Raw genomic sequence first — 25770 nt, 5'->3', positions numbered from 1 at the left:
TGAACCTTTCAACTTTTTCGGGAAACCAAAAGAAACATTTCCCAAGTACCATGTAATACATAGTCAACATGAAACCAAGACAGTCCGTAGGATGTCCTCATTTGTTGTCTCAAAATGTCTGACAGAAGCAATCGGCAATGGTTACAAAGTAACTAAAATAGGAAGCGGCGACTTTCTTCTCGCAGTGCGTGACACGCTTCAGTATAACAAAGTGAGAAAACTTGTTGCGCTTGGTGACAGTCCTGTCTCTGTGGGCCCCCACAGGTCAACGAACACTGTGTGCGGTGTCATTTCTGATCTCGACCTCCTTGAACTCAGCGAAAGCGAGCTGTTGGATGGATGGCAAGACCAGAACGTGGTGAATGTGCAATGAATTAAGTTAAAACGGTGAATGTGTAACGAATTAAGTTAAGGCGCGACAACAAGGAGATTTCAACCAAGCATGTAATAACTACCTTTGGAACAAGTCAACTCCCTTATTCAATAGGGACGGGACATCATAAGCTTCGCGTACGACCGTACATTCCCAATCCGCGCCAATGCTTCAAGTGTCAGCGTTTTGGGAGGGGGTCTCAGAGCTCCTGAAGGCATGCTACTTGTGCAAAATGTACATCCCAACACCACACCTCAGACATCTGTACTTCCGCAATGCACTGTGCTAACTGTGACGGAGACTACCCTGCCTATTCGCGATCGTGCCCGTCATGGAAGTAAAAAAATTAATTGAAATCAAGCTCAAACTAAACCTTTCCTTCAAAGAAGCGCGCAAGCGTTTTTCTGCTCACAATCAGTCGAATCCGTCCTACAATGATGTGGCTCGCCGGGGGTAGCGCCACATCCTCCGGTGGCCGCCCGAGTTACACGGAGTCTGACGGTGGTTCCGCCCTCAGCCCCTCTGGCAGGAGCAGCCAGTGCTGTTCTGCCCCTGCCACGAAGGACCAGCAGACCTCAGTACCTGCCACTCCCCGGGTCACTGCGCGTACAGACAGGCCCGAAAAACACCGAGTGTGCCCGCCTAGCGGGATTCATCCAGCGCCTCTGAAGAGGTGATGAACTATCAGTCCGGCATCTCAGACACCTATGGAAGGGCGAAGCTCCGGGGAGCGCGCAGGGAAAAATAAAAAAAAATGTCTTATGACGGGGCCTATAAAGGTTTCGTCAGCTAAATTTGCTTCTCTTGACGCACAGCACAAAACACTTCCAATATGGCTATACAAAAATTGCATTAGAATGTGAGAGGTCTAATACATATTTTGATGACATTAAGGAAATACTACATAAGGTAGATCGAAGGGCCCTTTGTGTCCAAGAGATGCACCTGAATCCTTAACGCACTTTCTCCGACAATATGCCATCTGTCGGAAAGACTGCAACGATGCACTTGCGTCGTCGGGCGTTGTGACCATAATAACAGATAATGGTGTCGCCTGCCAGCATATGAAGCTGCAACCTACCCTTCAGTCAGTCGCAATCAGAGCCATGCTGTTTGATAACTTAATCACGATTAGTTCATTATACACCCCTCCCAGGTATAAATTTTCCAAAACAGAATTCCAAAGCTTTATCACAGAACTTCGCTAACCTTACACTGTAGTAGGCAATTTTCATGCGCATAACATCCTCTCGGGAGAGTCTCGTTGTGACGCCAGAGGGCCCTTGTTAGAGAACTGCTGCAAAAGTGCACGCTTACTAAATAAGAAAGAGTTCACATTCTTCAACGTGGCGAAGAAAACGTTCTCATTAATGTATTTAAGCATCGCATCAAGTACACTGTCGCCATACTTGGAGTCGACGTGGCCGAAAATTCGTACTGGAGTAATCAGTTCTCAATTGTCTTGAAATTAACAAAACGTGATGACGGGTCTCCACATCTGCACCGCTGGAAAGTCGACTGTGCCGACTGGAGACGATGCGACAGCTGACATATTTGACCTGGGATGACAACTGTACTCTCCCTATCAATGATGCAGTGTCATATTTGACGGCGTTTATGACTGATGCTGCGTCAATATGTATCCCTAAAAATAATTAATCGCCCTCTAAACGACGTATTTCCTGGTAGAATGAGAAGATGAAGGAAGCTTATAAAAATAAAAATAAGGCTTTGAGTCACCGTCGCGACTCTCCAACTACCGAGAACTTTATTAACTTCAATAAAATAAAGTCGGAAGGTAGACGAACGCGTCGCCGTGCCAAAAGGGAAAGCTGGCAAAAATACATCGCTAGCATTATTTCATATACAGACGAAAGAAAAGCCTGAAACAGGGTGAACAAAATCAAAGGCCACAAAACTGATCTTCTATCAATAATAAATACATAAGGAGACACACTTACTGACCAAGCTGATTCTCTAGGGGCACAATTTGAAACGATTTCTAGTTCATCCCCCTACTCAGATACATTTCTGAGATATTAGAAACGAGCGGAGTGACTGCTTCTGGACCGGAAAGAAATAGAAATAAACCTTACAACCGTCCATTTAACATGGCGGAATTTAAGGCTGCACTAAGTCGTTGTAAACAAGTCCGCTCCAGCAACCGATAGAATACTGTATGATCAAAAACCTACACCCTGAAACCCACAGAACACTACTGTCACTCTTCAACTCTATGTTCTCTGCCAGCTGCACTCCGTCCACCTGGAAAGAAGCAATAATCATTCCAGGACTAAAAGACGGCAAGGGCCAAAATTCGATCAACAGTTATAGGCCTATACCCTTGACGAGTTAACTATGTAAACTGCCTGAAAAAACAGTTAACATGCGTCTTTTTCATTTTCTCTAAAGTAATACACAATTGACACCCGTACGGTGCGGTTTCGGGGAAGTTAGATCCACAACAGATCACCTTGTCCACATCGACACGAGTATTCGCGATGCTTTTGCGCATAAGCAGTTCTTTTTGGCAATATTTATTGATATGGAGAAGGATATGACGCGACCTGGCATTTCGGAGTTCTCCGTCACATGGCTGAAATGGGAATCCGAGGCTATTTGCCGAATGTCATCCAAAGTTACCTGTCTAAGCGCAGTCATCGCGTTAGAGTTGGTAATATGCCATCTCCTCTATTTAGACAGAAAACATGTGTACCAAAAGGTGGTGTGCTTAGCTGCACTCAAATCGTTGTAAAAATCAACTTGCTCCATACTATCATACTACGTACAATGTCTTATTCTGGATATGTTGATGACGTACAAATAAGTTTAAACCATGTAGTATTTCGATCTGTGAGCTACAAGTACAGCTTGGGCTCAACAAATTGTCAATGTAGCCTGAATAGATTGACTTTAAACGAAACCCACAATAAGGCACGTCTGTTCTCTTTTAGAACAACAGAGGTATACTACCTGACCCCGCTATTTATTTTAATAGACAACAGCTACCTGTGAGCCATGAACAGAAACTTTTGGGCATCATGTTAGACTCTAAATAAACATCTCCCACTTGAAATATCTGAAAGCGAAGCGCGCGACAACAATGAATCTGCTGAAGCTCTTGTCCCGCACATCTTGCGGAAGTGGCAGAAGGTGTCGCTTGAGCTTGTATAAAAGTCTGATAAGGTAACCCTTGACTACGGAGCCATAGTGCATAACTCTGCTATGCCTAGTGCCTTGAATATACTAGATCCGATTCACCACTTGCGTATCCGTTTTGCTACAGGTGCTTTCAGGACTAGTCCTGCAGAAAGCCTGTACGCTGAATCGTACGAATGGTCTCTACATCTACAAAGGACACACGTACCTTTCTCCTACGCCTTGAAAGATAAATAGTATATTCAGCATCCATGTCATTTTACTCTTCGCGACATGTCCACTGTCAGGCTGTTCCGTAACTGCACAGCCATCCCGCCTCCTCTGTGCCTCAGGTTGAAGTACTCTCAGAAAAAAAAAGCAGGGCCCGTATTTTAGAGAACGTCCTAAAGGCTCATACTCAGCTTCCACCGCCTTGGGAGTGGCAGACTATTGAGTGAGGCATCTGTTTCATATGAATATCGAAACGAGCACCTAAAGACACATATATACTAACATTTTCTTGAACTTCAGCAGAAATATTCCTGTGCTGTATTTTACACATATGCTTAAAAGTCTCCAGCTGGTGTTGCTTACGCAGCTCTCGGACCCTCATTTTCAACATCTTGAACACTAAGCCCACACACCTGTATCATCACGGCGGAAGCATACGCTATACTCTCGGCTATTCAACACGTAATGTTCACAGATGTCGCTAAGGCTATTGTCTTCGCAGACTCATAAAGTGTAGTGACAGCCCTAATTAGTCTACAAAAAATACAATAACTCCGTTTTGAATTAACTGTACTGCTTATTGTGCTCCGCGTATATGTGCAACCAAGTGATTGTCTAATGCTGGGCGCCTGGCCACAAGGGTATAAAACAGTATAATATAAAAATTTGGAGACAAAGACCTAAGGTCTAAATCCCTACCACAGACCTAAAGTCTCTTCTACGCCGTAAACTGAGGAAGCATTAACAAGGAGAGTGGGATACCCAAGCTTTGAATAAGCTACACATGATAAAACCAAACTAGCGAACTAGATAACTGGAAAAAAACATCATGGTGTGAGGAAGTACTTATTTGTCATTTAAGAATAGGGCTCATTTACAGTACATACTCTTACCTCTTGACTGGCAGCGATCCTGCGAATGGTAGTAAGTGCAGCAATATTCTCATAGTCCTCCATGTTCTTATTCAATGCCCTGCAATAGAAGCAAACATGAAAAAGCATTTCCCTACTGTATATTGCGAAAATGTGCCTTTTCATTTGGCATTCTTTATTGGCAATCAAACGCTTTTTAACCTGAAAATAGTCTCGACGTTCTTAGTTGAAACAGACATTCTGAAAATTGTTTGGTCAAGTAATTTTTATTGCAAGTTTAACTGCCCTTGTATGCAGTGCTCTCTTGAAGCTCTAGTGTCACTGCTAAGTTTTGCTATATCATGTTTTTAAGCAAACCCAATTGCCATAGCCAACATCACTAACTAGTGCTTGCCATTATTTTAGTACCTATATATTTTACGCCATTTAAAGCGACACCTTTTAGTCTCTTTTAGAGCCATGGCACATCTACCATCACGAATTCATTATCCATGCCGTCCGCAATTCATCCATAGCATTACCATTTGTCCTGGCGTTCTTCGGTCATACCTGCTCCTTGCGCGATAAAACACCACGCATCATAGTGAATCAATTGCCTTTTGTTAATCTATGAAAGCCATATAGATAGGTTGTACTCCGCATATTTCTCGATTGGTCGATTGATGGCCTGAATGACAGCTGTTGCTTAATATCTATTTCTAAAGCCATCTTGTTCTTTGCGTTCACTGAAGTCGAGCGCGGTCCTGATTTTATTTGATATTATTTTATTAATGTATTGTATGTACAATACGGAAAGCAAACTAAGTGGTCTCCTACTTCTTTAATTCTTCAACCTCTCTCTTCTTATGATTGAGTTCAATTTTGGCGTATTTCCTACTACCTGGTACACGTACCGCGGAAAACCTATTTTTGTCATTGCGTACATTGCTCGTGTATTCACGCGAATGGTCATTAAGCCATCTACCACTCTGCCCCCGCGTGCTAGTACGTGTGGCTGTACTGCTTGGTTGGAAAAAACCTCAGTTATTCACAAACACTGGGATGCTTACCCACCTCATAATTGATGTGGCGCAAATGCGTCACAAAGCGCATGCGTCAGCAAGAACAAAGTGCATGCATAAGAAAGCCATGCCCTGCCTATCAGGGAAAAGAGTTCAAGTTTTTGCTGTCATACATACGCTAGGCTGTTGTGATGCATCTTTACATTACTTTGTTTATTGCTCGTTTTGTACGCTTTTTTCCATGTTTCTCTCCACTTAGTCGGCTGCTTTTCTTGCTTGAGTCTTTAGTAGCATGGTTATCCAGCAGATCTTTCGGTCCCTTTATAAATTCCGCGAATTGGTAATACAACTTGAATTGGTCAGCGCTTGTCCCTGTCAATTGTCTCCTCTACATTTAAACTTCGCGCTATATGGTCATGATAATTCATCACCAACTTGCTCAATCAGTCAACCTCCTAAGGCATAATATTCGGTCTGTATTACAGGTATGCTTTAAGGCCTGTGTTTTTCTTGCTTTAAACCTGGGTTAGGCATGAATTCAAGCAGTGCTTTGGAGTATCTGTTGCCATGCTCTCGGCCATCATATATAGCTAGTCGTGATCCTGATTACGTACGAAACTTCTACACCTAGTTAGTCAGTAGTTTCAAACGAGTTTGCTCCGCTGCTTTGAGGGCTGTAAAATTTAGTATAGACTTTTATTTATTGCGACAGCGTGCCTTGTGGGATAAAGAAAGATTTAAACGTGTAGATACACGCCGGATTCTCGGAGGAAGTCCAGCGATGTCCGGTGGTGGGGCACCAAGATCCAACTGTCTGCATCTGGCAGCCGAACTGGGGGTGGTCCACATCGAAGCAGGTGTTTTTGGCGGAGGGCGTGTAGAGAGGGGCAAGTCCAGAGGAGGTACCCAATGTCCACGTCACCAACAGGGGCGGGACAGAAGAGGCAGGAACCGCTGATGGAGGCACGGTACTGTGCCGACCATGACCAGGTTACCGCACGGGTGCGGACGACACGGAGGCGCAACCTTCGTAGCAAGACCTCTTCCCAGCGCGCTAGGCTGCCAGGCAGGTCCGTGCCACACGGTGGGAGAAGTGCTCGCGTGGCGCGCCGAAAGTGTTCTTTTTCTGTGGGGAGTTTGTCTCGGGAGAGGTGGGGACCAATTGAAGTGAATGAGAAGCTTTGTTTTGACTTGCTGCATCCAGTAAGGCTTGTGCGGTGTGTGCATTGTGACGTACCCATTGTACACGTACTGTAATGGGCAATTCCGCAACTGTGTCCTGAACCTCCTGTGCCAAAACGTCGGAATTCAGAACACGCCGGAATTCAGAACAGAGGATGGATATTGCGTCTCGGATTGCCAAGTGCTCCGCCTGTGTCGCCGGCCAGGCAGGGGAGCAAGTACACGAGCAGGTTGCTATTTCTGAAAATATTTCCGGACGAGCGATAGCCGTGGTGCCGTGATCATTGCTTACACTAGCGTCGTCATACGCTGCATGTCTGCAGGAAGAGCTTTGTGTTGTGTGTTGTGTTGTGTTTTATGGCACATAGGCAACTAAGGCCATCATGCGCCAAGCTCGAGGTATAGGAGAATTTTCTGTGTAACTTTATAAAAATGTAAAGAATCGTCGGTGGTGTTGAGTGGTTAGATAGTTAGAGCTACCTCATGATGAAGTAAGAAAAAGATTCTAACAATGGGTACTAATAAAAACCTTTAAAAGGGGTCGGGTAACCACAGCGGCATCCTTGCCAGGGCAAGGATCTCGAGGCTCCTAACCAATCAAATAAAGTCCTCAGCCTTTTTCTCAGGAATGAGAAATGGCTGTGGTGTATGAGGTGAAGTAATGCGTGATGATTTACATATTTTTAAGAAAACCAGCTTCTGTTAAAAATCTAAAAACGCTAGACATATCCACAATTGCACTATCACTCAAGAGCAGTGTAGGGTGAAAAGGGATGCATTGGTTATAAAACGGGGAAAATACTTTTTCCGTAGCTTTTCCAGTTTACAACATGAAATTAAAATGTGATTGACTGTAAGTTCATCTCCGCAAGTGCAAATCGGTTTGTCTTCGTTCTTCAGCAGAAAGTTGTGTGTAACGTGTGTGCGACCTATACGGAGGCGGCAGATAATGACTTCCTTGAAACGGTTCTGGAGCACGCATGACTTCCATTCACCTAGAACTGGTTTTATTAATTGTAGCTTGTTATTTAGTTCGTTGCTCCAAGTGGACTGCGATTTTTTCCTTGCATTACTATGTAGTAAGTTCATGTAATCTCTATAGGGCATATTTACATTCTTAATTTGCTTGCCGTAAGATTGAGCAGCGCACAAATCCGCTCTTTCATTGCCTTTTATGCCGACATGACTTGGTACCCAGCAGAGCCTGATGTTTTGGCCTTTCGCTGTGGCTGCTGTAATGCTGTGTATGAGGTCTCCAAGCAGAGGAGCCATTGCATTTCCAGAATGAAAGGCCGCGAGCACACTCAGTGAGTTTGTGTAAATAACACTGTTGGCGAGGTTCTCATTTACTATTTTTTCTATGGCTACACAGATGGCATAACTGTCCGCAGTGAAGATGGAAGCACACTGTGGAAATCTTACTATTTTATTCCAATTCCCCCGTACAGCTGCGCTTCCTGCGTAAGCATCTGTTTTTGAACCGCCTGTGTAAAAAGCTGCAAAATTACTGTACTTTTCTTCAAGTGTGAGGAATTCTTGTATCATATGTTGTTGCGGAATTTGTTTTTCACGGAAGTGTGTCAGAGTGAAATCACAGATTTCAGGAAAATTGTGCCATAGCGGCAGTGGACCTCGCCTTTGGGCAATGTTTGGCAATATGTCTCGCATGCCGAGGTTTTGGCACATCTCTTCGAAACGCAGGAGCGGCCTAATAGCTTGTGGTTTGTTGTTAAACAGTGTTCTTGATGGGCACTTTGTGACTATGGGGTAACATAGGTGTTTGGGAAGCGAACGAATTTTTAGAATGTACGAGCATGCGAGCATGGCTCTTCTATCTGTAAGCGATGGCTCATTGGTTTCTACATGGAGACTGTTTATGGGTGATGTCCTGTATGCACCAGTAGAGAGACGCAAACCTAAATGATGTACTGGATCTACCCGTTTCAGGTACGATGGTCCTGCTGACCCATATTCTATACATCCATAATTCAGGGTAGAGCGTACTACACAGCGGTAAATTTGTAAGAGAGAAGTCCTATCGGCTCCCCAGTGTTTTCTCGACAGTACTTTTGAGCATGTTCAGGGACTGAGAAGCTTTTTTTTTTCAAAGCATTTATGTGAGGCAGGAAGGTGAACTTCCTGTAAAATGTTACACCTAGAAATTTATGTTCACTTTTTACGGGTAATCTATTTCGTTCAGGTGTAGGGTGGGATTTATTTGTATGCCTCGTCTGAGTGAGAAAATAATGGCCACCGATTTATGTGGGGAAAAACGGAAACCAATTCTATCTGCCCATGTTGCTAGTTTATTTATTGTTAGCCGTATTTCTCGTTCGCATGTTGATATGTTCGAGGATGTGCAAGCTATCTGGAGATCATCTACATAGACAGAATACATAACGGATCTTGGAATCATTTTCCTGATAGAATTCATTTTTACAGTAAAGAGTGTTGTGCTTAAAATATGTCCCTGAGGTACTCCATTTGCGTGGATAAAATTCCTTGATAGGGTTGAGCCAAGGCGGACATGAAATGTACGGTTAGACAAGAAGTCCTTAAGGCAGTTCAACATCCTGCCGCGGATGCCCAGTTCAGCCAGGTCCTGAATGATCCCAAACCTCCACGTTGTATCATATGGCCTCTCCATATCGAAGAAGACAGATAGACAGTGTTTCCTGTGTATAAAAGCTTCACGAACAGTATTTTCAAGACGAACAAGGTGATCGGTGGTGGAGCAAGCCGTTTTAAAAGCGCATTGATGGACATCCAGGAGCTCCCGGTCTTCTAACGCAAATGTTAGTCTGATATTCAATAGACTTTCAAAGAACTTCGCTAGACAGCTAGTTAGAGCTGTGGGCCTATAGCTGCTAGGAAGGGTGGATGGTTTTCTGGGTTTTAATAATGGAACAATAATGGCCATCTTCCCGGCTTCGGGAAGCTTCCCCGATATCCAAACTGTGTTAAAAATTCTTAAAAGTGCCTCCACAGCCAGTTCAGAGAGATGAGCTACCATACGATAATGTATTTCGTCTGGGCCAGGTGCAGTTTGCTTACCAGTGGACAGTACTCTATTAATTTGCTGAACTGTAAGTGTGTTATTATAGGGTTCATTTTTACCGCCACTTGTCGGCAGTCTTTGTCTTTCAGCTGTGTTTTTGTATTTCAGGAATGATTCTGAATAGTGAGATGAACTGGAGACCGCAGAAAAATATTCACCCAGAATATCTGCCTGTTCTTCTATATTTGTCAGTATACCAGGGTCAGAGAGAAATGGAACCGTGAATGGAGAGTAGCTGCCATTTATCTCTTTTACCATCTCCCACATTTGCTTTGATGTAATTGTGCTATTTATTGAGGACACGTAACCTTGCCCTGAAGTTTTTTCTGCATTACGGCGAATATACCGGGCTTTTGCTCTGAACTTTTTGAACTTGATGAAATTTTCCTGCGTTGGGTACCTACGAAAAATTCGCCAGGCTTTGTTTTGTCTCCTTTTTGCGTCTCGGCATTCTTATGTGTGCCAAATTTTGTGATTCTCTATTACTACTCCTGACGACCGAGGAATTGCCAGGCGTGCAGCGGTTAAAATACGGTTGGTGATTGCTTCATTCAGTTGGTCTATGCTTAAATCATCTGAAACTATTTTATCTAAGCTGGCCCTTGCTTTAAAAAGTGCCCAGCCGGCTAAATGTATCTTCCACCGTCGTGGTTTTGTTGGGATGACTTGTGGTGGAGAGGTTAGGCTGATTAATACAGGCAGGTGATCGCTGCCGTATGGGTTGTCGATGACATCCCATTTAATATCGCTAAAAACAGAGGGTGAACTAAAAGATAAATCTATGGAACTCTCTTTTCCCGTGCTCGGAGAGCAGTATGTACTTTTGCCCGTGTTTAGGAGGCAAACATTATTACTTAAAATAAAATCTTCTAAAATACGGCCTCTCGCATCAGTGTGTGCACTTCGCCAAAAACCGGAGTGGGCGTTAAAATCACCAACTAGCAGGTACGGCTCTCGTAGCTGTTCTAAAATGGTTTCTAAATCATTAAGCGTTACTGTTAGGTGTGGCTCAAGATATATAGTGCATATTGTGATCGACTTAAAATGAATGACAGTGACGGCAACAGCTTCTTATTTAGTTTTAAGTTTGGTTTCTTGGGTTGCAACACCATTCTTAATTACAATAGCAATACCTCCAGACATTCTACTTGCGTGTTCTCGGCCAGACCGAAAAACATTGTACTTGTTTAAAATGCTTTTTTTGTTTGAGACCTAAGTTGGCCTCCTGTCATCATAAAGCCACCGGGGACAGCGTGTTTAACAGTTCTCTTATGTCACTGTAGTGATTTATTAGTCCACGGCAGTTCCACTGTATAAGGAACGCCATGTTCGATGAGTGTAGTTAAAAAATTAGGATGTTGGGGGTGCTAATACTGGGGTCTTTTTCTTTTCTTTTTTGCTCCAGGGAGCTGTGCTTCTGCTGCAGCAGAGGCGAGTTTTCTGTTATGTCCATTGCCTCACTGGAGGCTCTGGACTTCCGCGGTGAACCCACGTGTGCACGGTTTGTAGGCTTCTCTCGACTGGGGGAAGCCTTGCGGGCGGCCGACTGAGAGGCCGGCGCGCCTTTGTTAAGAGGTGGCAGAGCAGCCTTCGCTGCGTCTGCCGGGGGCGGTAGTGGCCCTGCCTCGGGCTTTGCCTGGGCGGTGGCCGAGGCCTGGTGTGGTGTGCCGCCCCTACGCACCACCTCGGCGAAATTTGTTTTTGCTCTGAATTCAAATGTTGAGGAGAGTCGTTTTCGGGCCTCTTGATAAGTTATCTTTTCCTTGGTCTTGGTCATTATGATTTCTTTCTCATTCTTCCAGATCGGACATGACCTCGAGTACGCGGGGTAGTCCCCTTCACAGTTCGCGCACAGTGGTGCAGCGGTACAGTCCACAGATTCATGAGCATTTGATGAACATTTGGCACATGTTTGGTGGCTACGACAGCTCTGAGAGCCATGGCCGAATCTTTGACATTTGAAACATTGTCTCGGATTTGGAATGTATGGTTTTATAGTTATTCTAAGATAGCCTACTTCTATGGATTCGGGGAGTTGGCTGGAGGCAAAGGTCAGGACTATGTGTTTTTTAGGTATTTCCTTGTCGTCTTTTCGGATTTTGATACGATGGACTTCGCTGACATTCTGGTCTTTCAGACGGCCCAACATCTCTTCTTCAGAAAGGTTCAGGAAATCGTGCTCAGATATTACTCCTTTGACTGTGTTTAGTGAGCGGTGTGCAAACGTGTACCCGCTCAGACGCGTACCCGCAGACGTGTACCCGTGTACGTGTAGCGGTGTACCCGGACGTCTCCAAAGGACACTAAGGTTGGGAGTTTCGAGCATTGTGATTTGTCTCGGATTTGGAGGAGTAGGTCGCCTCTGGGTAGCTTCGTCACCTTGTAGCCAAGGCCCAGGGCGTAAGTCAGAGATTTTGATACTATGAATGGGGGCATTTTTCGAGCTGGTTGATCTGGATCTTCACTATGTATGACATGATACCTGGGGAAATGCTCGTTTGTTTTTTGGAAGCATAGGGAAGTTATGTCCTCGGTCCGCACTCGTTTTGGAGTGTGATCATTTTCTGAGAGAGGTGGAGCCGTAAAGTGCGTTTAATGTTCGGTCATGATGCCAGCCGCCCACCATGGAGCCCTACGAGGGGACGGGACAGGAACTCGCAAGTCCTGCCCACGCCGGCTGTACACCTCAACTATAACCAAATATGACACTGCTCAGGGTAGTTGGTCACACAAGGTTAACCCTCGCCGCCTATAAAAAGTGAAAAAACCTGAGAAGAGAGGAGGACACAGGAAAGTTGTAAGAAAGAAGATAGAAAGGTGAAAGGTGAAGGGGAGGATAAGAAAAGGCGACTGCCGATTTCCCCCGGTCGGGTCAGGCCGGAGGTGCCGTCTACGTGAAGCAGAGGATAAAGAGGTGTGTTGCCTCCACCGGGGGGCCTTAAAGGTCCAAACGCCCGGCATCGGCTCAACCCCCAGGATCCCCCTTCCCCCAGACACGGCTAAGCCGCGCACGGCTACACGCGGGCGGATCCAACCCTCGTGTGCTCGGGTACGTGGTGTCGCAACACACCAAACGCCTGCTGACGCAAACGCCCCTGCGGGGTGCAGGAAGAGCTCGCACTCCTAGTTGATGAGCTATTTGCTATTATACTTGACTCACTAAGGTGGCCAAAAGATCATATGTGTAGGCGAGTCAGAGGCTGATTGTCCGTAACTTGCTGATAAAGCCACGGTGGTCGTGGCGGCCAGGAATCGCAGGGCATCACTGAACCGTCTGCCAAATACTTCTCAAGAGCTTCTGAATAGCAGGGATATTATGGCACTGCGGAATGAGCTTGGCGACGCTGGTGGACCAGTTCGTCTAGCGTATTTAATTGAGCTTCGGCTTGGAGTGCGTGAATGGGCGTAATTTTTGGGAGGCCCGTAATAACCCGCATTGCTGCTCGATTTATAGATTCCAAGCGGTCCCACTCTGCTCGTGTTATGCGGTGAAACTGAGCTTGGTATATCAATCTTGGCTATAGCACAGTACGTATGAGGAGGGGGGCGATGGTAGTTGTGGCACCATCTGACTTTTCAGAAATCCTACGGATGAGTTGCAGCATTTGGGAGGTCTTCTGACGTGCTGTGCGAATCCAGGGGCCGGAGGAGCTGGAATCGTACAGGTCCAGGCCGAGAACTCAGAGCGAGTTGATGACTTGAATTCTGTTTCCGTGCAAGAGAAGGACGATAGGGGTGGAGTTAAACGCACGGCGGCCGCGCGCATTCGCGACCGGAAGCAGAGCCGTCTTTTGAGGCGACAAAGTGAATCCTACAAAAGACACCACTCATGTGTAATTGTAAGAACAGCTGTAACCTTGTGGCTTGAAATTGGAGAGACGGGTGGATGGTCCATACTGTGATATCATCCGCATAAATGAGTGTGCGCGGGTCAGCAAAGTCGCACAATCACCATGCCAAGGGTAGGAGGGTTGAAAAGTATGGGGGCCAGCACTGACCTTTGCGGTAAACCGCGATGTGGCCGAAAAGATCCCACATTCTCCCTGTTGATGCGTATGGCGAGTTCACAAGGTGTAAGAAAGGTGTGAATAAGCTTGCATATGTGGGCGGGTAAGTGAATGTAGCGTAGCACCTCAACGAGGGCAGCGTGGCTGACGTGGTCATATGCTTTGTGCACATTCATGCCGAGAACGTACCTCACTCGGGTCGATCGGCCAGCAATCAAAACCATAGAGGACAAGTGACCTAGGCCGTCTTCTGCACCAAGGTGGGGGCGGAAGCCAACTTGCGACGGATGATACCAGTAATGTAAGTCTAGCCACCACTGGAGACGGTTTGCCACCATGCGTTCCAACAATTTCCATAATGTACACATAAGAGAAATTGGTGGAACATTTGATATGTTGTCATGAGGCTTGCCAAACTTTGGGATGGTGATTATAGCTGCTTGCAGCCATTGCTCCGGTACCTCTCGTGACAGCCATGCAGCGTTTAACGAGCTGAGAACAGCTTTCAAGTCGGCTCCTTCTAGGTTTTTAAACGCCTCATAGGTCACGCCGTCTGGACCCGGGGCAGTCTTCAATTTGGCTTGGTCTATTGCAGCGAGAAATTCAGCCACCGTGAACGGAGACTGCATCCCAGCGATAGCGTGAGCAGAGGGGAGTGCCCCTGCCCTCGACGGACGCGGAAATGGTGGGGAGACCACATGTGGTTGCGTATCATCACCGGGAAATAACGCCTGCGCCATGCCAAATGCAAAGACGTCTGGGGTTTTGCCAGACGCGAGGCACGCGCTCGAACCGGGGTCAAGAGAGGAACCCGGGTTCCTCTCCGCGCTGGAACCCGGGTCACCAACTTCCATTGCTCGGAACGTTCTCCAAATTAAGGCGGCGCTGGTGGTACGACCTAGCGAAGAACACCACGACAACCAGCGTTGACGTGAGTGGCGGCATTCTGCAGCTGTCAGCTGACGGTGGCGGAGTTGAGCTTCCACGGAATCTGTGTGTCGGCCGGCATGAACCTCTGTCTGGCGACGCTGTGCCCAAAGCAGCAGGAATCGAACATCTGGTGCCGGACGAGATTCCTGGACCCATGACGTTAAAGTGGCTGTTATGACCGCCGATTGTAACATTGGGAAGTATAGACTTCCTGTGCTTTCTTTACTATAGTATAAAATTGCTAGTGAGATATCTGTGCTTATCTTTCTGTGAATGGATCTTGTTTTTTCTCATGCCAAATTTTCTTCCCATAGATCTTATGAGCCCCAAATTTTAGTGCTTCCTCAATCTTTCCCACTGTATTACTTCTAATATCTCTTACTTTCTCTTAGTTATGAGTTTTGACAATTCAGCAAATTCTACGTGGCACTTTACATGAAAATCTCAAATGCGTAAAGAAAGCAAGAGATGGCACCAGTAGCCTGTACATTGGCCGACATATTTCCGACCGTGCGCTGGATGTTCACTAGCTAGCAGTATCACGCAGGTGCTGAAACACAGGAACAGCCACTGTATAAAATAACCACCCCACTAGAAATTTGCACCAGGGAGGAACTGCGTTCCATTATTCGGTTTCTGCAATGTGAAGGTGTGAAGTCTGACAAATTAATCGCAGAATGAAGGTCCAGTGTTGTGATGCATGTGCCACAGTAGCAATATAAGAATAGAGTAAGAAATACCGGTAATAAAACGTAATACAGCTTTGTGCCGCGTGTGTACAATATATATATATATATATATATATATATATATATATATATATATATCCATTGACGGTTTTCATTTGACTGACCTTCGCCCATATCTTGAGTCGGACAGTTTCATGGTTTCTATATTATTTATTAGGTCTTTTAGTGCTTGGGAGAGCTTGCCTATTTTCTGTCATGGTGGTGCTTTACCTACACCTTCAATTGAGACCTCTGTCAAAAATTAAAATTGATTTATGGGGTTTTGCGCGCCATAACCACGATCTGATGATGACGCACGCCGTAGTGAGAGTCTCTAGATTAATTTTAATCACTTGGGGTTCTTTAACGTGCACCTAAATCTCAGTAGACGGGTGTTTTCGCATTTCGCGTCCACCAAAATGCGGTCTCCGTGGCAGGCGAAATTTATTACGTGTACCTATGCCGACTTCCCCCCCCCCCCATCCCCCACGCTTCCTAATGTCCCTCACAAACGAGGGCGCACCGAAGAAGTCTTCCAATTTCTATGGCAACCAAACACAGAACTTTCTCTGCTTGCGCGCAATATACTTCTATAAACCTGAATAGACGATAATAATGATCTCACAAATCTCTTCACCAACCTTCACCAACATATATACATCCATATATTTCGCCGTCTCGAAATCTCTGACTGAAATTTTCCATCCCGGCTACAAAGCATTGGAAATGGCAAGCGGTGATCTCCTTCTGGAGCACCGCGATCAGGAACATAAAAAACTGCCAAATCTTCTGTCCTTTTAGATTGTTGCAGTATCAGTGACCCCACACCGTACCACGAATACTACCCCTAGCATCGTCTCCGTTAATCAGTTGTTGGAGCTTTCTTAGGCTGAGCTTCTGGAGGGCTGGGGTGATCAGAAGGCTACCAGTGTGAAGCGAATTAAGGGAAGGCGTGACAGAAACTAAATGAAAACCAAGCACTTTGTACTTACTTTTGGCTCAAGTGTTCTGCCAGAGTCCATCGAGGCCGAGCATCTCAAAATTCGTGTTAGGCCTTATGTGTCAAATCCTCTGACATGCTTGAGGGGGCGTGGTACCGGCGCGGCTATGGCTGCGCCGCTCACGCGAATGCTCTTTTTCGCACAGGTGCTACTCACTTCGTTTTCGTGCCCGTGCTTTTCAAGAAGTTGGCAAGGCAGATCTTTGAAACCTGCGTCATCGGCCGAGGAATCTTCGCTCGTCTGTTCTTCTTGGGAAGCCGCCGATAGAACCAACATCTGTGACGGAAGCGACACCACCGCTACTCTCGGACTTTGTCGGATACCAGTCAACGAACCTTGGAACGTCGCTTACCGCCTAGACAGCCTACTAATACAGGCGAACCTCAGTCTGCCTCTGGGGCGTGGTACCGGCACGGCTATGGCTGCGCCGCTCACGCGAATGCTCTTCTTTGTGCAGGTCAGTCAGAACGCAAGGTACGATGGCTATTCTATTTTCATTCTGCCGGTACCACCCCCTGTGCTTTTTGCGAGTGTAAGAGCTCATGCCTGTCGCTTTCGACCTGTGTTTTGTAGGCGCTATCGGTTCAAGTTGCTACGCCGTTTCGCATTTTACTTTTAACGCGATAGCGTTAAGGAGCTCGTGTCGCAGAAAAGCCGGTGTCGTCGGCGTCGGTGTCGGTGTCGGCGTCCGCGGCGTTGGCCGTGAGCGATAAATCACGGCAGGTACTTAATAAATAAAAAGCAACTTCCAAGAAGGGCTGGGTGGGAATCGAACCAGGGTCTCCGGAGTGTGAGACGGAGACGTTACCACTGAGCCACGAGTTCGATGCTTCAAAGCGGTACAAAAGCACCTCTAGTGAACGCGGTGTTGGGTTAGAAACGAGCTGTTTCTATGGCTCAGGCGTGCGTCGCTTGCTCAGGCGCACATTTCGTTGTCGCGCCGAACGCTGCGTTGCTCGACGCTCACTGCGTCCGATGCGGGGCGCGTAGTCGCTGCGCCGTAGCCCATTGTCTTACACCCCTTGGCGGGTCGACGGGAACGCTCTCGCGTTCCACTCTTGAAGGCGAAGCTTAAGCGTCCTCCAATTTTTGTTCTTACTTGCATGTGGTGACGTCGAGATGAACCCAGGCCCCGACAATACAGTTCTTAAACAGATTTTAGACGGACAGAAGGAAATTAAGGAAAGCCTGGGGGCTATATAAAAACACCAAGCCGAAAGTAACTCTGCCATATCGGACCTCAACGAACGTATGACTAAATTAGAAACAACTCTTACTAAACTTGAGGAACTGCACAGCGTCGTAAAGGGATATAAACAGATTTGCGAAGTGCAGCAAGCTCAGCTACAGACGCTTGTAGATAAGGTTGATGACCTTGAAAACCGCAGTAGGAGGTGCAATTTAATTTTTTATGGTGTCAAAGATGATGAGCCCGAAACGTATGAAAATGCTAAGGAATGTATCTTAGAAATTTGTGAATCGAAGCTTGAATGTGAAAACGTATCAATAGAGAGAGCACATCGTCTTGGAAGGCATAATCCTAATAAAAAGCGGCCAATAATGGTAAAGTTCCTTTCGTTTAAGGAAAATCAGACAGTGTTATCAAGCGCAAGGAAATTAAAGGGCTCAGATATTAGTATTTCAGAGGAATTTTCCGAGACCGTGCTCAAAAAACGGAAACGATGGTGGGATTATGCTCAGGTGAATCAAGTGAAGACTGACAAAGTAAACCTCAAGTTCACAACTCTTAATATTAATAAGGTGAAATACGTCTATGATCAAATGCCCTGGATCAAGTTGTGCAAACAGACTGACAGGAACTGAATGCGGATGGGTCGATGCTTTCGTTTCTTATTGTGAATTGCAGAAGCATAAAAAATAAAAGGGATGGATTTTCTAGCCCCGTTGATATGTCTGTCTAGAGCAACTGTCATTCTTGGATCTGAATCCTGGCTCGATGCTTACGTTGAGAATAATAATTTTCCAGGGGCTTTGCTTGTTACCGTAAGGACCGAAATCGTTTCGGGGGAGGCGTTTTTATTTTAGTGGCTGCGACAATGTGCTCCCGGGGAATTGATATCGAATGCAGTCAAAGTGAAATGTTGTGGGTAGAGATTAGTTTGAAAAACGGTAGTTCATTATCGGTATATGTTCGTTAGGAAGCGTAGTTAATATTCTAGGTGAGCTTACCGCTGCAATGGAAACAGAGAGCACCGATTATCTAGTTATAGGCGGTGATTTTAATCTTCCAGAAATCGATTGGTCTCTAGCAGATCCCAGTTCCAACGCCTGCAGCCAGTCAAGTAAAGAAATGTGGAAGATATGTCGCCTCTTCGAATTAACACAACTAGTTCTAGAGCCCACAAGAGCAAAAAATGTTTTAGGTTTATTTTTCACTAACACGCCCGAGGCGGTGCATTCCACAATAGTGCTGCCGAGCATAAGCGACCACCAAGCTGTAGTGTGCGATAGGAATTTGCAGTATGTGAGAGCTGCTAACAGTGGTCCACGGCGTACCTACCGCTATCAAAAAGCACTTGTCAGTGATATGACCCTGTCTCTAGATTCATACTATGATGTATTTGAGACACAGGCTGAATTCATGAATATGGAAGAGCTATGGGAAGTACTTAAGAAGACGTTGCTCGAGATGCGTGAAAGATATGTACCATCATGGGTTATGACTGCTCGGCGCAGCAAAAGTAAGCCGTGGTGTTCGCGACACGTGAAATGCAAGGCCAAGCAGAGAGCGCACGTTTACGCCGCTCATAAGAAAAACCCTTCGTTGAAGCTTAAAGATAAACTCAAGAACAAAACTTAGGAGATGAAGGCAGCTATGCAGACAGCCAAAGATAAATACTTTAGCACGTTCCACCTGCGTATACAGGAAAGACCGAAAGAACTGTGGCAATTCTTCATAATGAACAGTAAAGGCGTATTATCAATACCGGCCCTTGATAGCGACGTGCTACCGTCCATAACGACATTGAAAAAGCCGAGTGCTTCATCTCGTTTTTCAATTCTGTGTATGCTGCTCGTGTCGGCACACAAAACACTGTGGCGCGATCCAGCCCAGTGTTAGGTGAGCCCATGGGCGATATCATGATCGACCAACGAGGAATAGAGGCCGCTCTCAAAACATTGAATGTATCTAAAGCAACTTGGCTTGATGCTTTTTCCCCAGCACTGCTTTCTTTGTGCCCACGGGAGCTGTCGAAATATCTATGATTAATATTTGCTAAATGTTTACTAGAAATCTCTTTACCAGATGACTGGAAACTTGCCAATGTCATCCCTGTGCATAAAGGTGGACCGCGAAGTAGTGTTTTGAATTGCCGGCCCATCTCGCTTATTAGCGTTGCATATAAGATACTGGAGCATGTGCTTTACAGTTAATGTTATGAGCCACATGAACGTGTACTCTTTGCTCAGCCCCCAGCAGCATGGATTTCGCGGTGGATTTTCCTGTACAACACAGTTGCTTGAATTGACGCATGATTAACAGTACAGTTGTTAACTGGATAAAAGAATATCTCAATTTAGGAAAACAGAAAGTTGTGCTTAATGGCAAAACATCCCGTTAAGTTTATGTGTCATCGGGCGTGCCCCAAGGATTAGTCATAGGACCACTTTTATTTCTTATCTATATAAATGTTATTTGCTCCGGTATTTCATCGCAAATCAGGCTATTTGCCGATGATTGTGTTTTGTACGGGACTATTCATACTACCCATGACTGCAATGTTTTACAAAACGACCTGTACAAGGTAAATGAGTGGTGCAACAAATTGGCACATGCTCAAACATGAAAAAAAACCGTTCATATGCGTTTTTCGAGCAAAAGAACAACTCACGATTTCTCTTAATCTTTAAATTCAATCATGATATTATCGGTTCAGGAGCACAAGCATCTCCGCGTTTAATTCACACCAGTTCTTTATTCGATCCGTCAAGTTGATCATATCACAACTAAAGCATGCCGCGTTCCAGGTTTCCGGCGCAGCAACGCAAAAAAGTTGCCACTGGAATCAAATGTATCATTGTACAAATCAAATGTCCGATCTGTTCTGGATTATGCTTGTGCTGTGTGGGATCCGTGGTCGGCACGTGGTATGAACAGTTTAGAAAGAATTCAAAGCATAGCCGTTCGTTTTCTTTATTCAAATTGCACCAGGAATGTCAGTGTTCCGAGAGCAAAAGAAAGCATTGGTTGGGAACCACTACAGCAACGCAGGAAATATCTCAGAATGAAACTCTTTCACAACATATTCCGCTCCCGAAAAGGTATAGATCCAGGGAAATATTTTTCCAAGCCTGATTACGTTGGTCAACGGCTGGACCATGAAAAAAGGGTTAAAGAAATAGGCTGCAAAACTGAATCGTTAGAATGTCATTTTTGCCCAGAACCATAAGCCAATGGAACAAGCTACCATCCGATGTCGCAACGATTCTCTCAAACGATGTATTTTCAAACTCTATACGCCAGCTGAAATAAGATGGTGTTTTGTGTGTATGTGCGAGTATGAAAGTGTTCCGGGTACATGTTTTGTTTTCCCTGCTTTATTTACTGTTATTTTTCGTTCTTTCCCCCCCCCCCCGGTGTAATGCCTAAGGGCACTGTGGGTATTGTGATAAATAAATAAATAAATATATAAACGAATAAATAAATAAATAAATGCACGGCCGCAGTTCGCAGAAGTGTTGATGCCGGCTAAGTTGTGCGAAATGTAGTGCCAATGAACATTCCTCTGAAACATGCCAGAACACACCACACTTTCAACTGTGAGGGTGAGAATGCTGCATACTCGCGGTCCTGCCCGTCTTGGAAAAAATAAGAAAGTTGTCATAATCAAAGTAAAAGAAAATTTCTCATTCCAGGAGGCACGCAGGCTGGTTTCATACCTCCGCAAGAACCGCTTTGCCGATGTGGCCCGCCGTGGGGCAGCGACGCAATGACTTCCACTGACTGTCCAGTCCGCATGCATTCAGCCGCCAGTGACGCCATCCGCCCCCTTGGCTGCTTCAGTGCCACACCGCTCCCGCAGAAGTGGCCACCAATCTCCGGCCTGGTGGCTCTGAGCTCACGCGTGAAATAATAGAAGCAGACTTCATCAGAAAACTGGATAGTTTGTGCGCCAGTGCCCGCTCTATCGCGCTGACACCTAGTGAAGTCATGTATCTGAACAGATCGTAATAGTAATGTGCTTTTTTTCGACGTCACCATGGGCCGGATAACGAAGCTCGATGGACAACATTGAAACGACCACGAGGGCGCCATCAGCACATACTTAAGGCGGAAGCTAGTAGACAACTTGGGGTACTGGGTCGGTGTAAGAAGCTAGATGGATGGATAGGCTCAATAGGGCTGAAGTAGGCAAAGGATCCTACTTGTATTAAAAAATGAATCACGTGCGCGATGGTGGGATGGAACCTCGGTTCCCCAGCCGAACAGTCCAATGCTCTAGCCACTAGGCCACAATCGCGCCTATATGACTATCGTTCTAACATCAACTTGCTGTTTGACATTAGTACTGCGTGTGCCACATTTTGCCGTACGGCTGCACGAGGTCACTTACGCGCGCGCCAGCTTCGGTTACGCCAAGTATGCAGGAATGAAAGGGTCAAATTTGTAGCTTTCGAATAGCCTCTTCGCGAACGATTCGCTTCACATAGATGCCAAGATGTGCGTTCGATCTGAGTAACTCTTTCAGGACCATCATGTGGACATCGTTTGCTAAATATGTGAGAAAGCGCTGCTATTGGGGCACGAAAGAGCGCCGTTAGATATCTGTTTTTCATATTTCATATTTAACAATGTTTCTAGCAGCACAAAAAGACGCACTCAAAGGGCAGAGAAAGCAGTACTTCTGAACAAAGTTTCATATCTAGAGGGCTTTCTTCAAAAGCTAAAAAATAAGAAAACCCTAGTAAGTGATAACGTTATGAAATAAACTTCATTTAGTGTTACTGAGCGAGTCCTCCAACTTGTCAAGTACGACTTAAGCCCTAAAACAGACACTGCATACTTTCCGCAAATAAGCTTAACATTCGAACAAGTCCTACTTGTCCAAAAAATTCCGGCCGGGTTTAGCCATAACTTATTGTTAAAGTATGTGATAGCATGCTTAAGCTTGAGAGTTATATAGTTTTTTATGTGGAGAGATTGTTTTTCAATTTTATAGAACTTTTACAAATCGCCTGCTCGAGGTAACAGAATTCCAGTCCTCGAGCTGGATTATTTAGAGGCAGAGATAATGTGCACGAAAAAACGAAACCCATAATCTGCTACTTACCAAAATCCCATAATTAACTTCTTCAATAATTACGTTACGGCAGGTATGGTGGTTACGAATTGCAGCCGGTGGCTGGGAAGCATATGCACTCGGAATAAATTTCTAGTGTCAGCGGCTTGGAGACATGCGCCATCCAACTCGCCGTAAAAATGCAGTGTTGTTCTGCTTACTTTTTTAAACAAACGTAAGAACAAAAGTAAATGCGAGGCCCATGTATTTGGTAACACATATTGGGAAATAATAACCTCAAAACAGGTGTCATCCTGGAAATTCAAATGAATAAGTATTGCAGTCTCACTGCCTACAATTCGTAAATTGCAAGATGTGCGGTAAGGTAATCAACCGAAGAGGTATTTAGTTAATCTTTCCTAATTAGTTGAATATATGTTTGGATTTGTTGTGCCAGTAATGTCCGGCGCTTCAAAAAGTCCAGCTAAATGACAAGAATTATGCTATCTGATACAGGCAATCTTAAAAAGTTCTTACAGCTTAAAAATGATCACCCCGTAAGTAAGTGCAACGAACATAATATTCGAAGCACATTCTGGAAAGAACATGAAGCGAAGCTCTAGTGATATGCTTACAGAAACTATATAAAACTGTCCATCTTCTCCACCACATCTTGCACGGCAGAGATTACTGGGCCCAGCATAGCATGACAGCAGCCATTTTACTATTGGTAGTGTTAGTTACCCCTTGAAGGACGAGACATATAAATACTCAGAAAAATGATTATTTTCTACCTAAATGTGCAAAACACATCAAGTGTAAGCATAATCAACAAAAAGAAAAAAAGTTTTGTTGAAATTTTTTCGGCGATAGGTTAAAAACCCCAGACAGGAAACTGTAAGTCGGCACACCCCACGTTACGTAAGGATAGGCTTTCAATTTGTATAGACAGCTCTCGTCATATGTGAACTATATGTGTACATTTCATTTGCTTTACGTCACATGTGTGGCACCACTGTAGCTGGACATCTTTCAGCGGCCTGTCTCGTGTGACCATGCTTCCAAAGACATTCGCAAGTGTGAGGGGTAAAATAATAAAAATAAAGCCTCTGCGTGCATCACAAGACAGTGAGTCGCGTGCCAAACTTCTTCCTCGTCCAACGTTCCGGCTTTAAACCAACAAATGACGCTTGCTGCCTGTCATTCAGTGTTGGTCGTAAGACATTCAGCCGGAAACATCGTACTGAACACTTAAGCTCGGCAAGAACAAGAAATATTCTATGGTACGTTGCCTGTAGGCAACATTCCTCAATATACAGTTTTAGAAAAGCGTTTGCCACCTTGCGTACGTTAAATGTAAGCACCTTTGTGGGACGTCAGGCTGCGGGTCCTTTCGAGTCTTAGTTTACCGTACGGAAACGCAAACGTAAGGAAGACGTTATACCTCAGGACGCATTCTGGTGCCTAGCGCCAAACCTATGCAAGTGAAAACAATCCATTAGCAACCATCCGGTTGTTGCTATGCGGACGCGTCTCGTTAGGCCTACGGGTGCCGGAATCGCCAAACGGCCTCAGAAAATGGGCGCGCTTTGGGCTCACAACTAACGTTTCAGGTGAGTTTAGAGAAAGTGAATGCTCTTTTCATTAGCTACTGGCGATTAACGCGAGTGAGAGCGTAGCCGTCACCAGAATTCACGCTAAAGCAGGAGCCATGGGTGCCGTCATATTTGACAACGTTATTTCTTTGAGTCCGTAAACATTACGAACGTTAAACTCGCCAAATAAAGTACGTTATCATAGCGCACGTAAACTACAAACACCCAATACAGTCCGAAGCATGCGCAGTTAAGACGACGCTCTTTCTGTACGTACTTAGTGCGTTTCCGTTTGGTTGCATACGCTAGTCTAAAACTCTCTAATAAACATTTAAGCGTAAAATGCTTGTACTAGCATTCCCGTGCGACGCTACGCTAACGCTTATACAGGCTGGACTACGTGGCACAAACTAGTCTTTAAGAGTAGCCGAATAGAGTGTAGCGCTAACGGGCTAGCACAAACATATACGGTACCACATATATTTCTGCTGAGGAGTCATTTAAGGCGAACAGCTTTTTCAGGAGGTAGATGTCTTCGGTCGTAAAGCACACACGCATCGTATCGCAGTAACCGTCTATATTTCACTTTGTTTTGCCGCGGATAAAGTTTCACGTGAGAGCTTGATTTATGGCCATATTCTTTTGAAGCAGGCTAATGAACGAAAAACTATAAACAGGCTTTGGCGCATCTCGACACGGCTAAGCAAACGTGAGTAGACTCTCGTTAGACCTACTGCGCCGCTAATTGAGAAAGAGGTTTGGAAAATAGCGCCCATTTGTCACCAGAACACCGTTGTCGAAGAATCATTACGAAAATGTAACGCATACACGGGCGTTAATGGGGAACGAATGAGCCGAACAGTGCAGGCCAACGACTGGACAGATCCGAAGCAGGCGGCTCTCACTTCGACGGGCGCCGCCATGTTGCCCTACATAAGGTCCCCTTGTCTGCGATAACGGTAAACGCTCAATCGAGAAAGCACCGTCAGTACATAATAGGCCCAGCAGCAATTTCGCATGGCGCAGGCGCAGTGTGGAGCACGCAACGCTAACCTCTTGCGCTTGCTGCTTGCTTTACGATATACTGAAATGCTCCGGTATCTCGAGTATATTTGTCCACTTCTTCCAACGCGCTCTAAGAACGGCTATGTCAACTCGTTTGTGCCCCCCCCCCCCCCACCAGCTGCGTCATTAGATCCAGTTTGCCTCCTGGTGCATGGTTGGCCATGCTTTTGAGAGAGGAAAATAAAAAATTAAGCCTGGTCATGTGCCAAGAGTTGTGTTGATGCTCGAGGGGGAGACGGTCATCTCGCTTGTCGTCTGCAATGCGCTCGGCGAGTGCGCGATATTCTTGGCAGACCGAAGACAAAACGATCATGAGTTGCGTTTGATACTGTAGTCTGCTTTGTTCT

The 25770-nt window shown here is 45.4% G+C and overlaps 1 protein-coding gene across 6 annotated transcripts; it reads left to right on the top strand.

Moving 5' to 3' along the window:
- Positions 1–4472: 4472 nt before the first annotated feature.
- Positions 4473–21743, top strand: LOC142567915 (uncharacterized). Of its 6 annotated transcripts, none has more exons than XR_012825302.1 (3): positions 4473–4663; positions 16667–16978; positions 21400–21743. XR_012825302.1 is itself a non-coding variant. In XM_075678006.1 (3 exons), the coding sequence occupies exons 1-3, from the start codon at positions 6953–6955 to the stop codon at positions 21475–21477; spliced, it is 465 nt and encodes a 154-aa protein (XP_075534121.1). In that variant the 5' UTR covers positions 6888–6952; the 3' UTR covers positions 21478–21743. The 6 variants fall into 6 exon arrangements, 1 of the variants encoding a protein (XP_075534121.1); XR_012825300.1 differs by having other exon boundaries at positions 4473–4666; XR_012825301.1 differs by having other exon boundaries at positions 4473–4666; positions 16667–16995.
- Positions 21744–25770: the final 4027 nt, after the last annotated feature.

The sequence above is a fragment of the Dermacentor variabilis genome, unplaced genomic scaffold, assembly GCF_050947875.1.
Source record: "Dermacentor variabilis isolate Ectoservices unplaced genomic scaffold, ASM5094787v1 scaffold_15, whole genome shotgun sequence".
Classification (NCBI taxonomy): domain Eukaryota; kingdom Metazoa; phylum Arthropoda; class Arachnida; order Ixodida; family Ixodidae; genus Dermacentor; species Dermacentor variabilis.
This window is presented reverse-complemented; position numbering and strand designations above follow the sequence as displayed.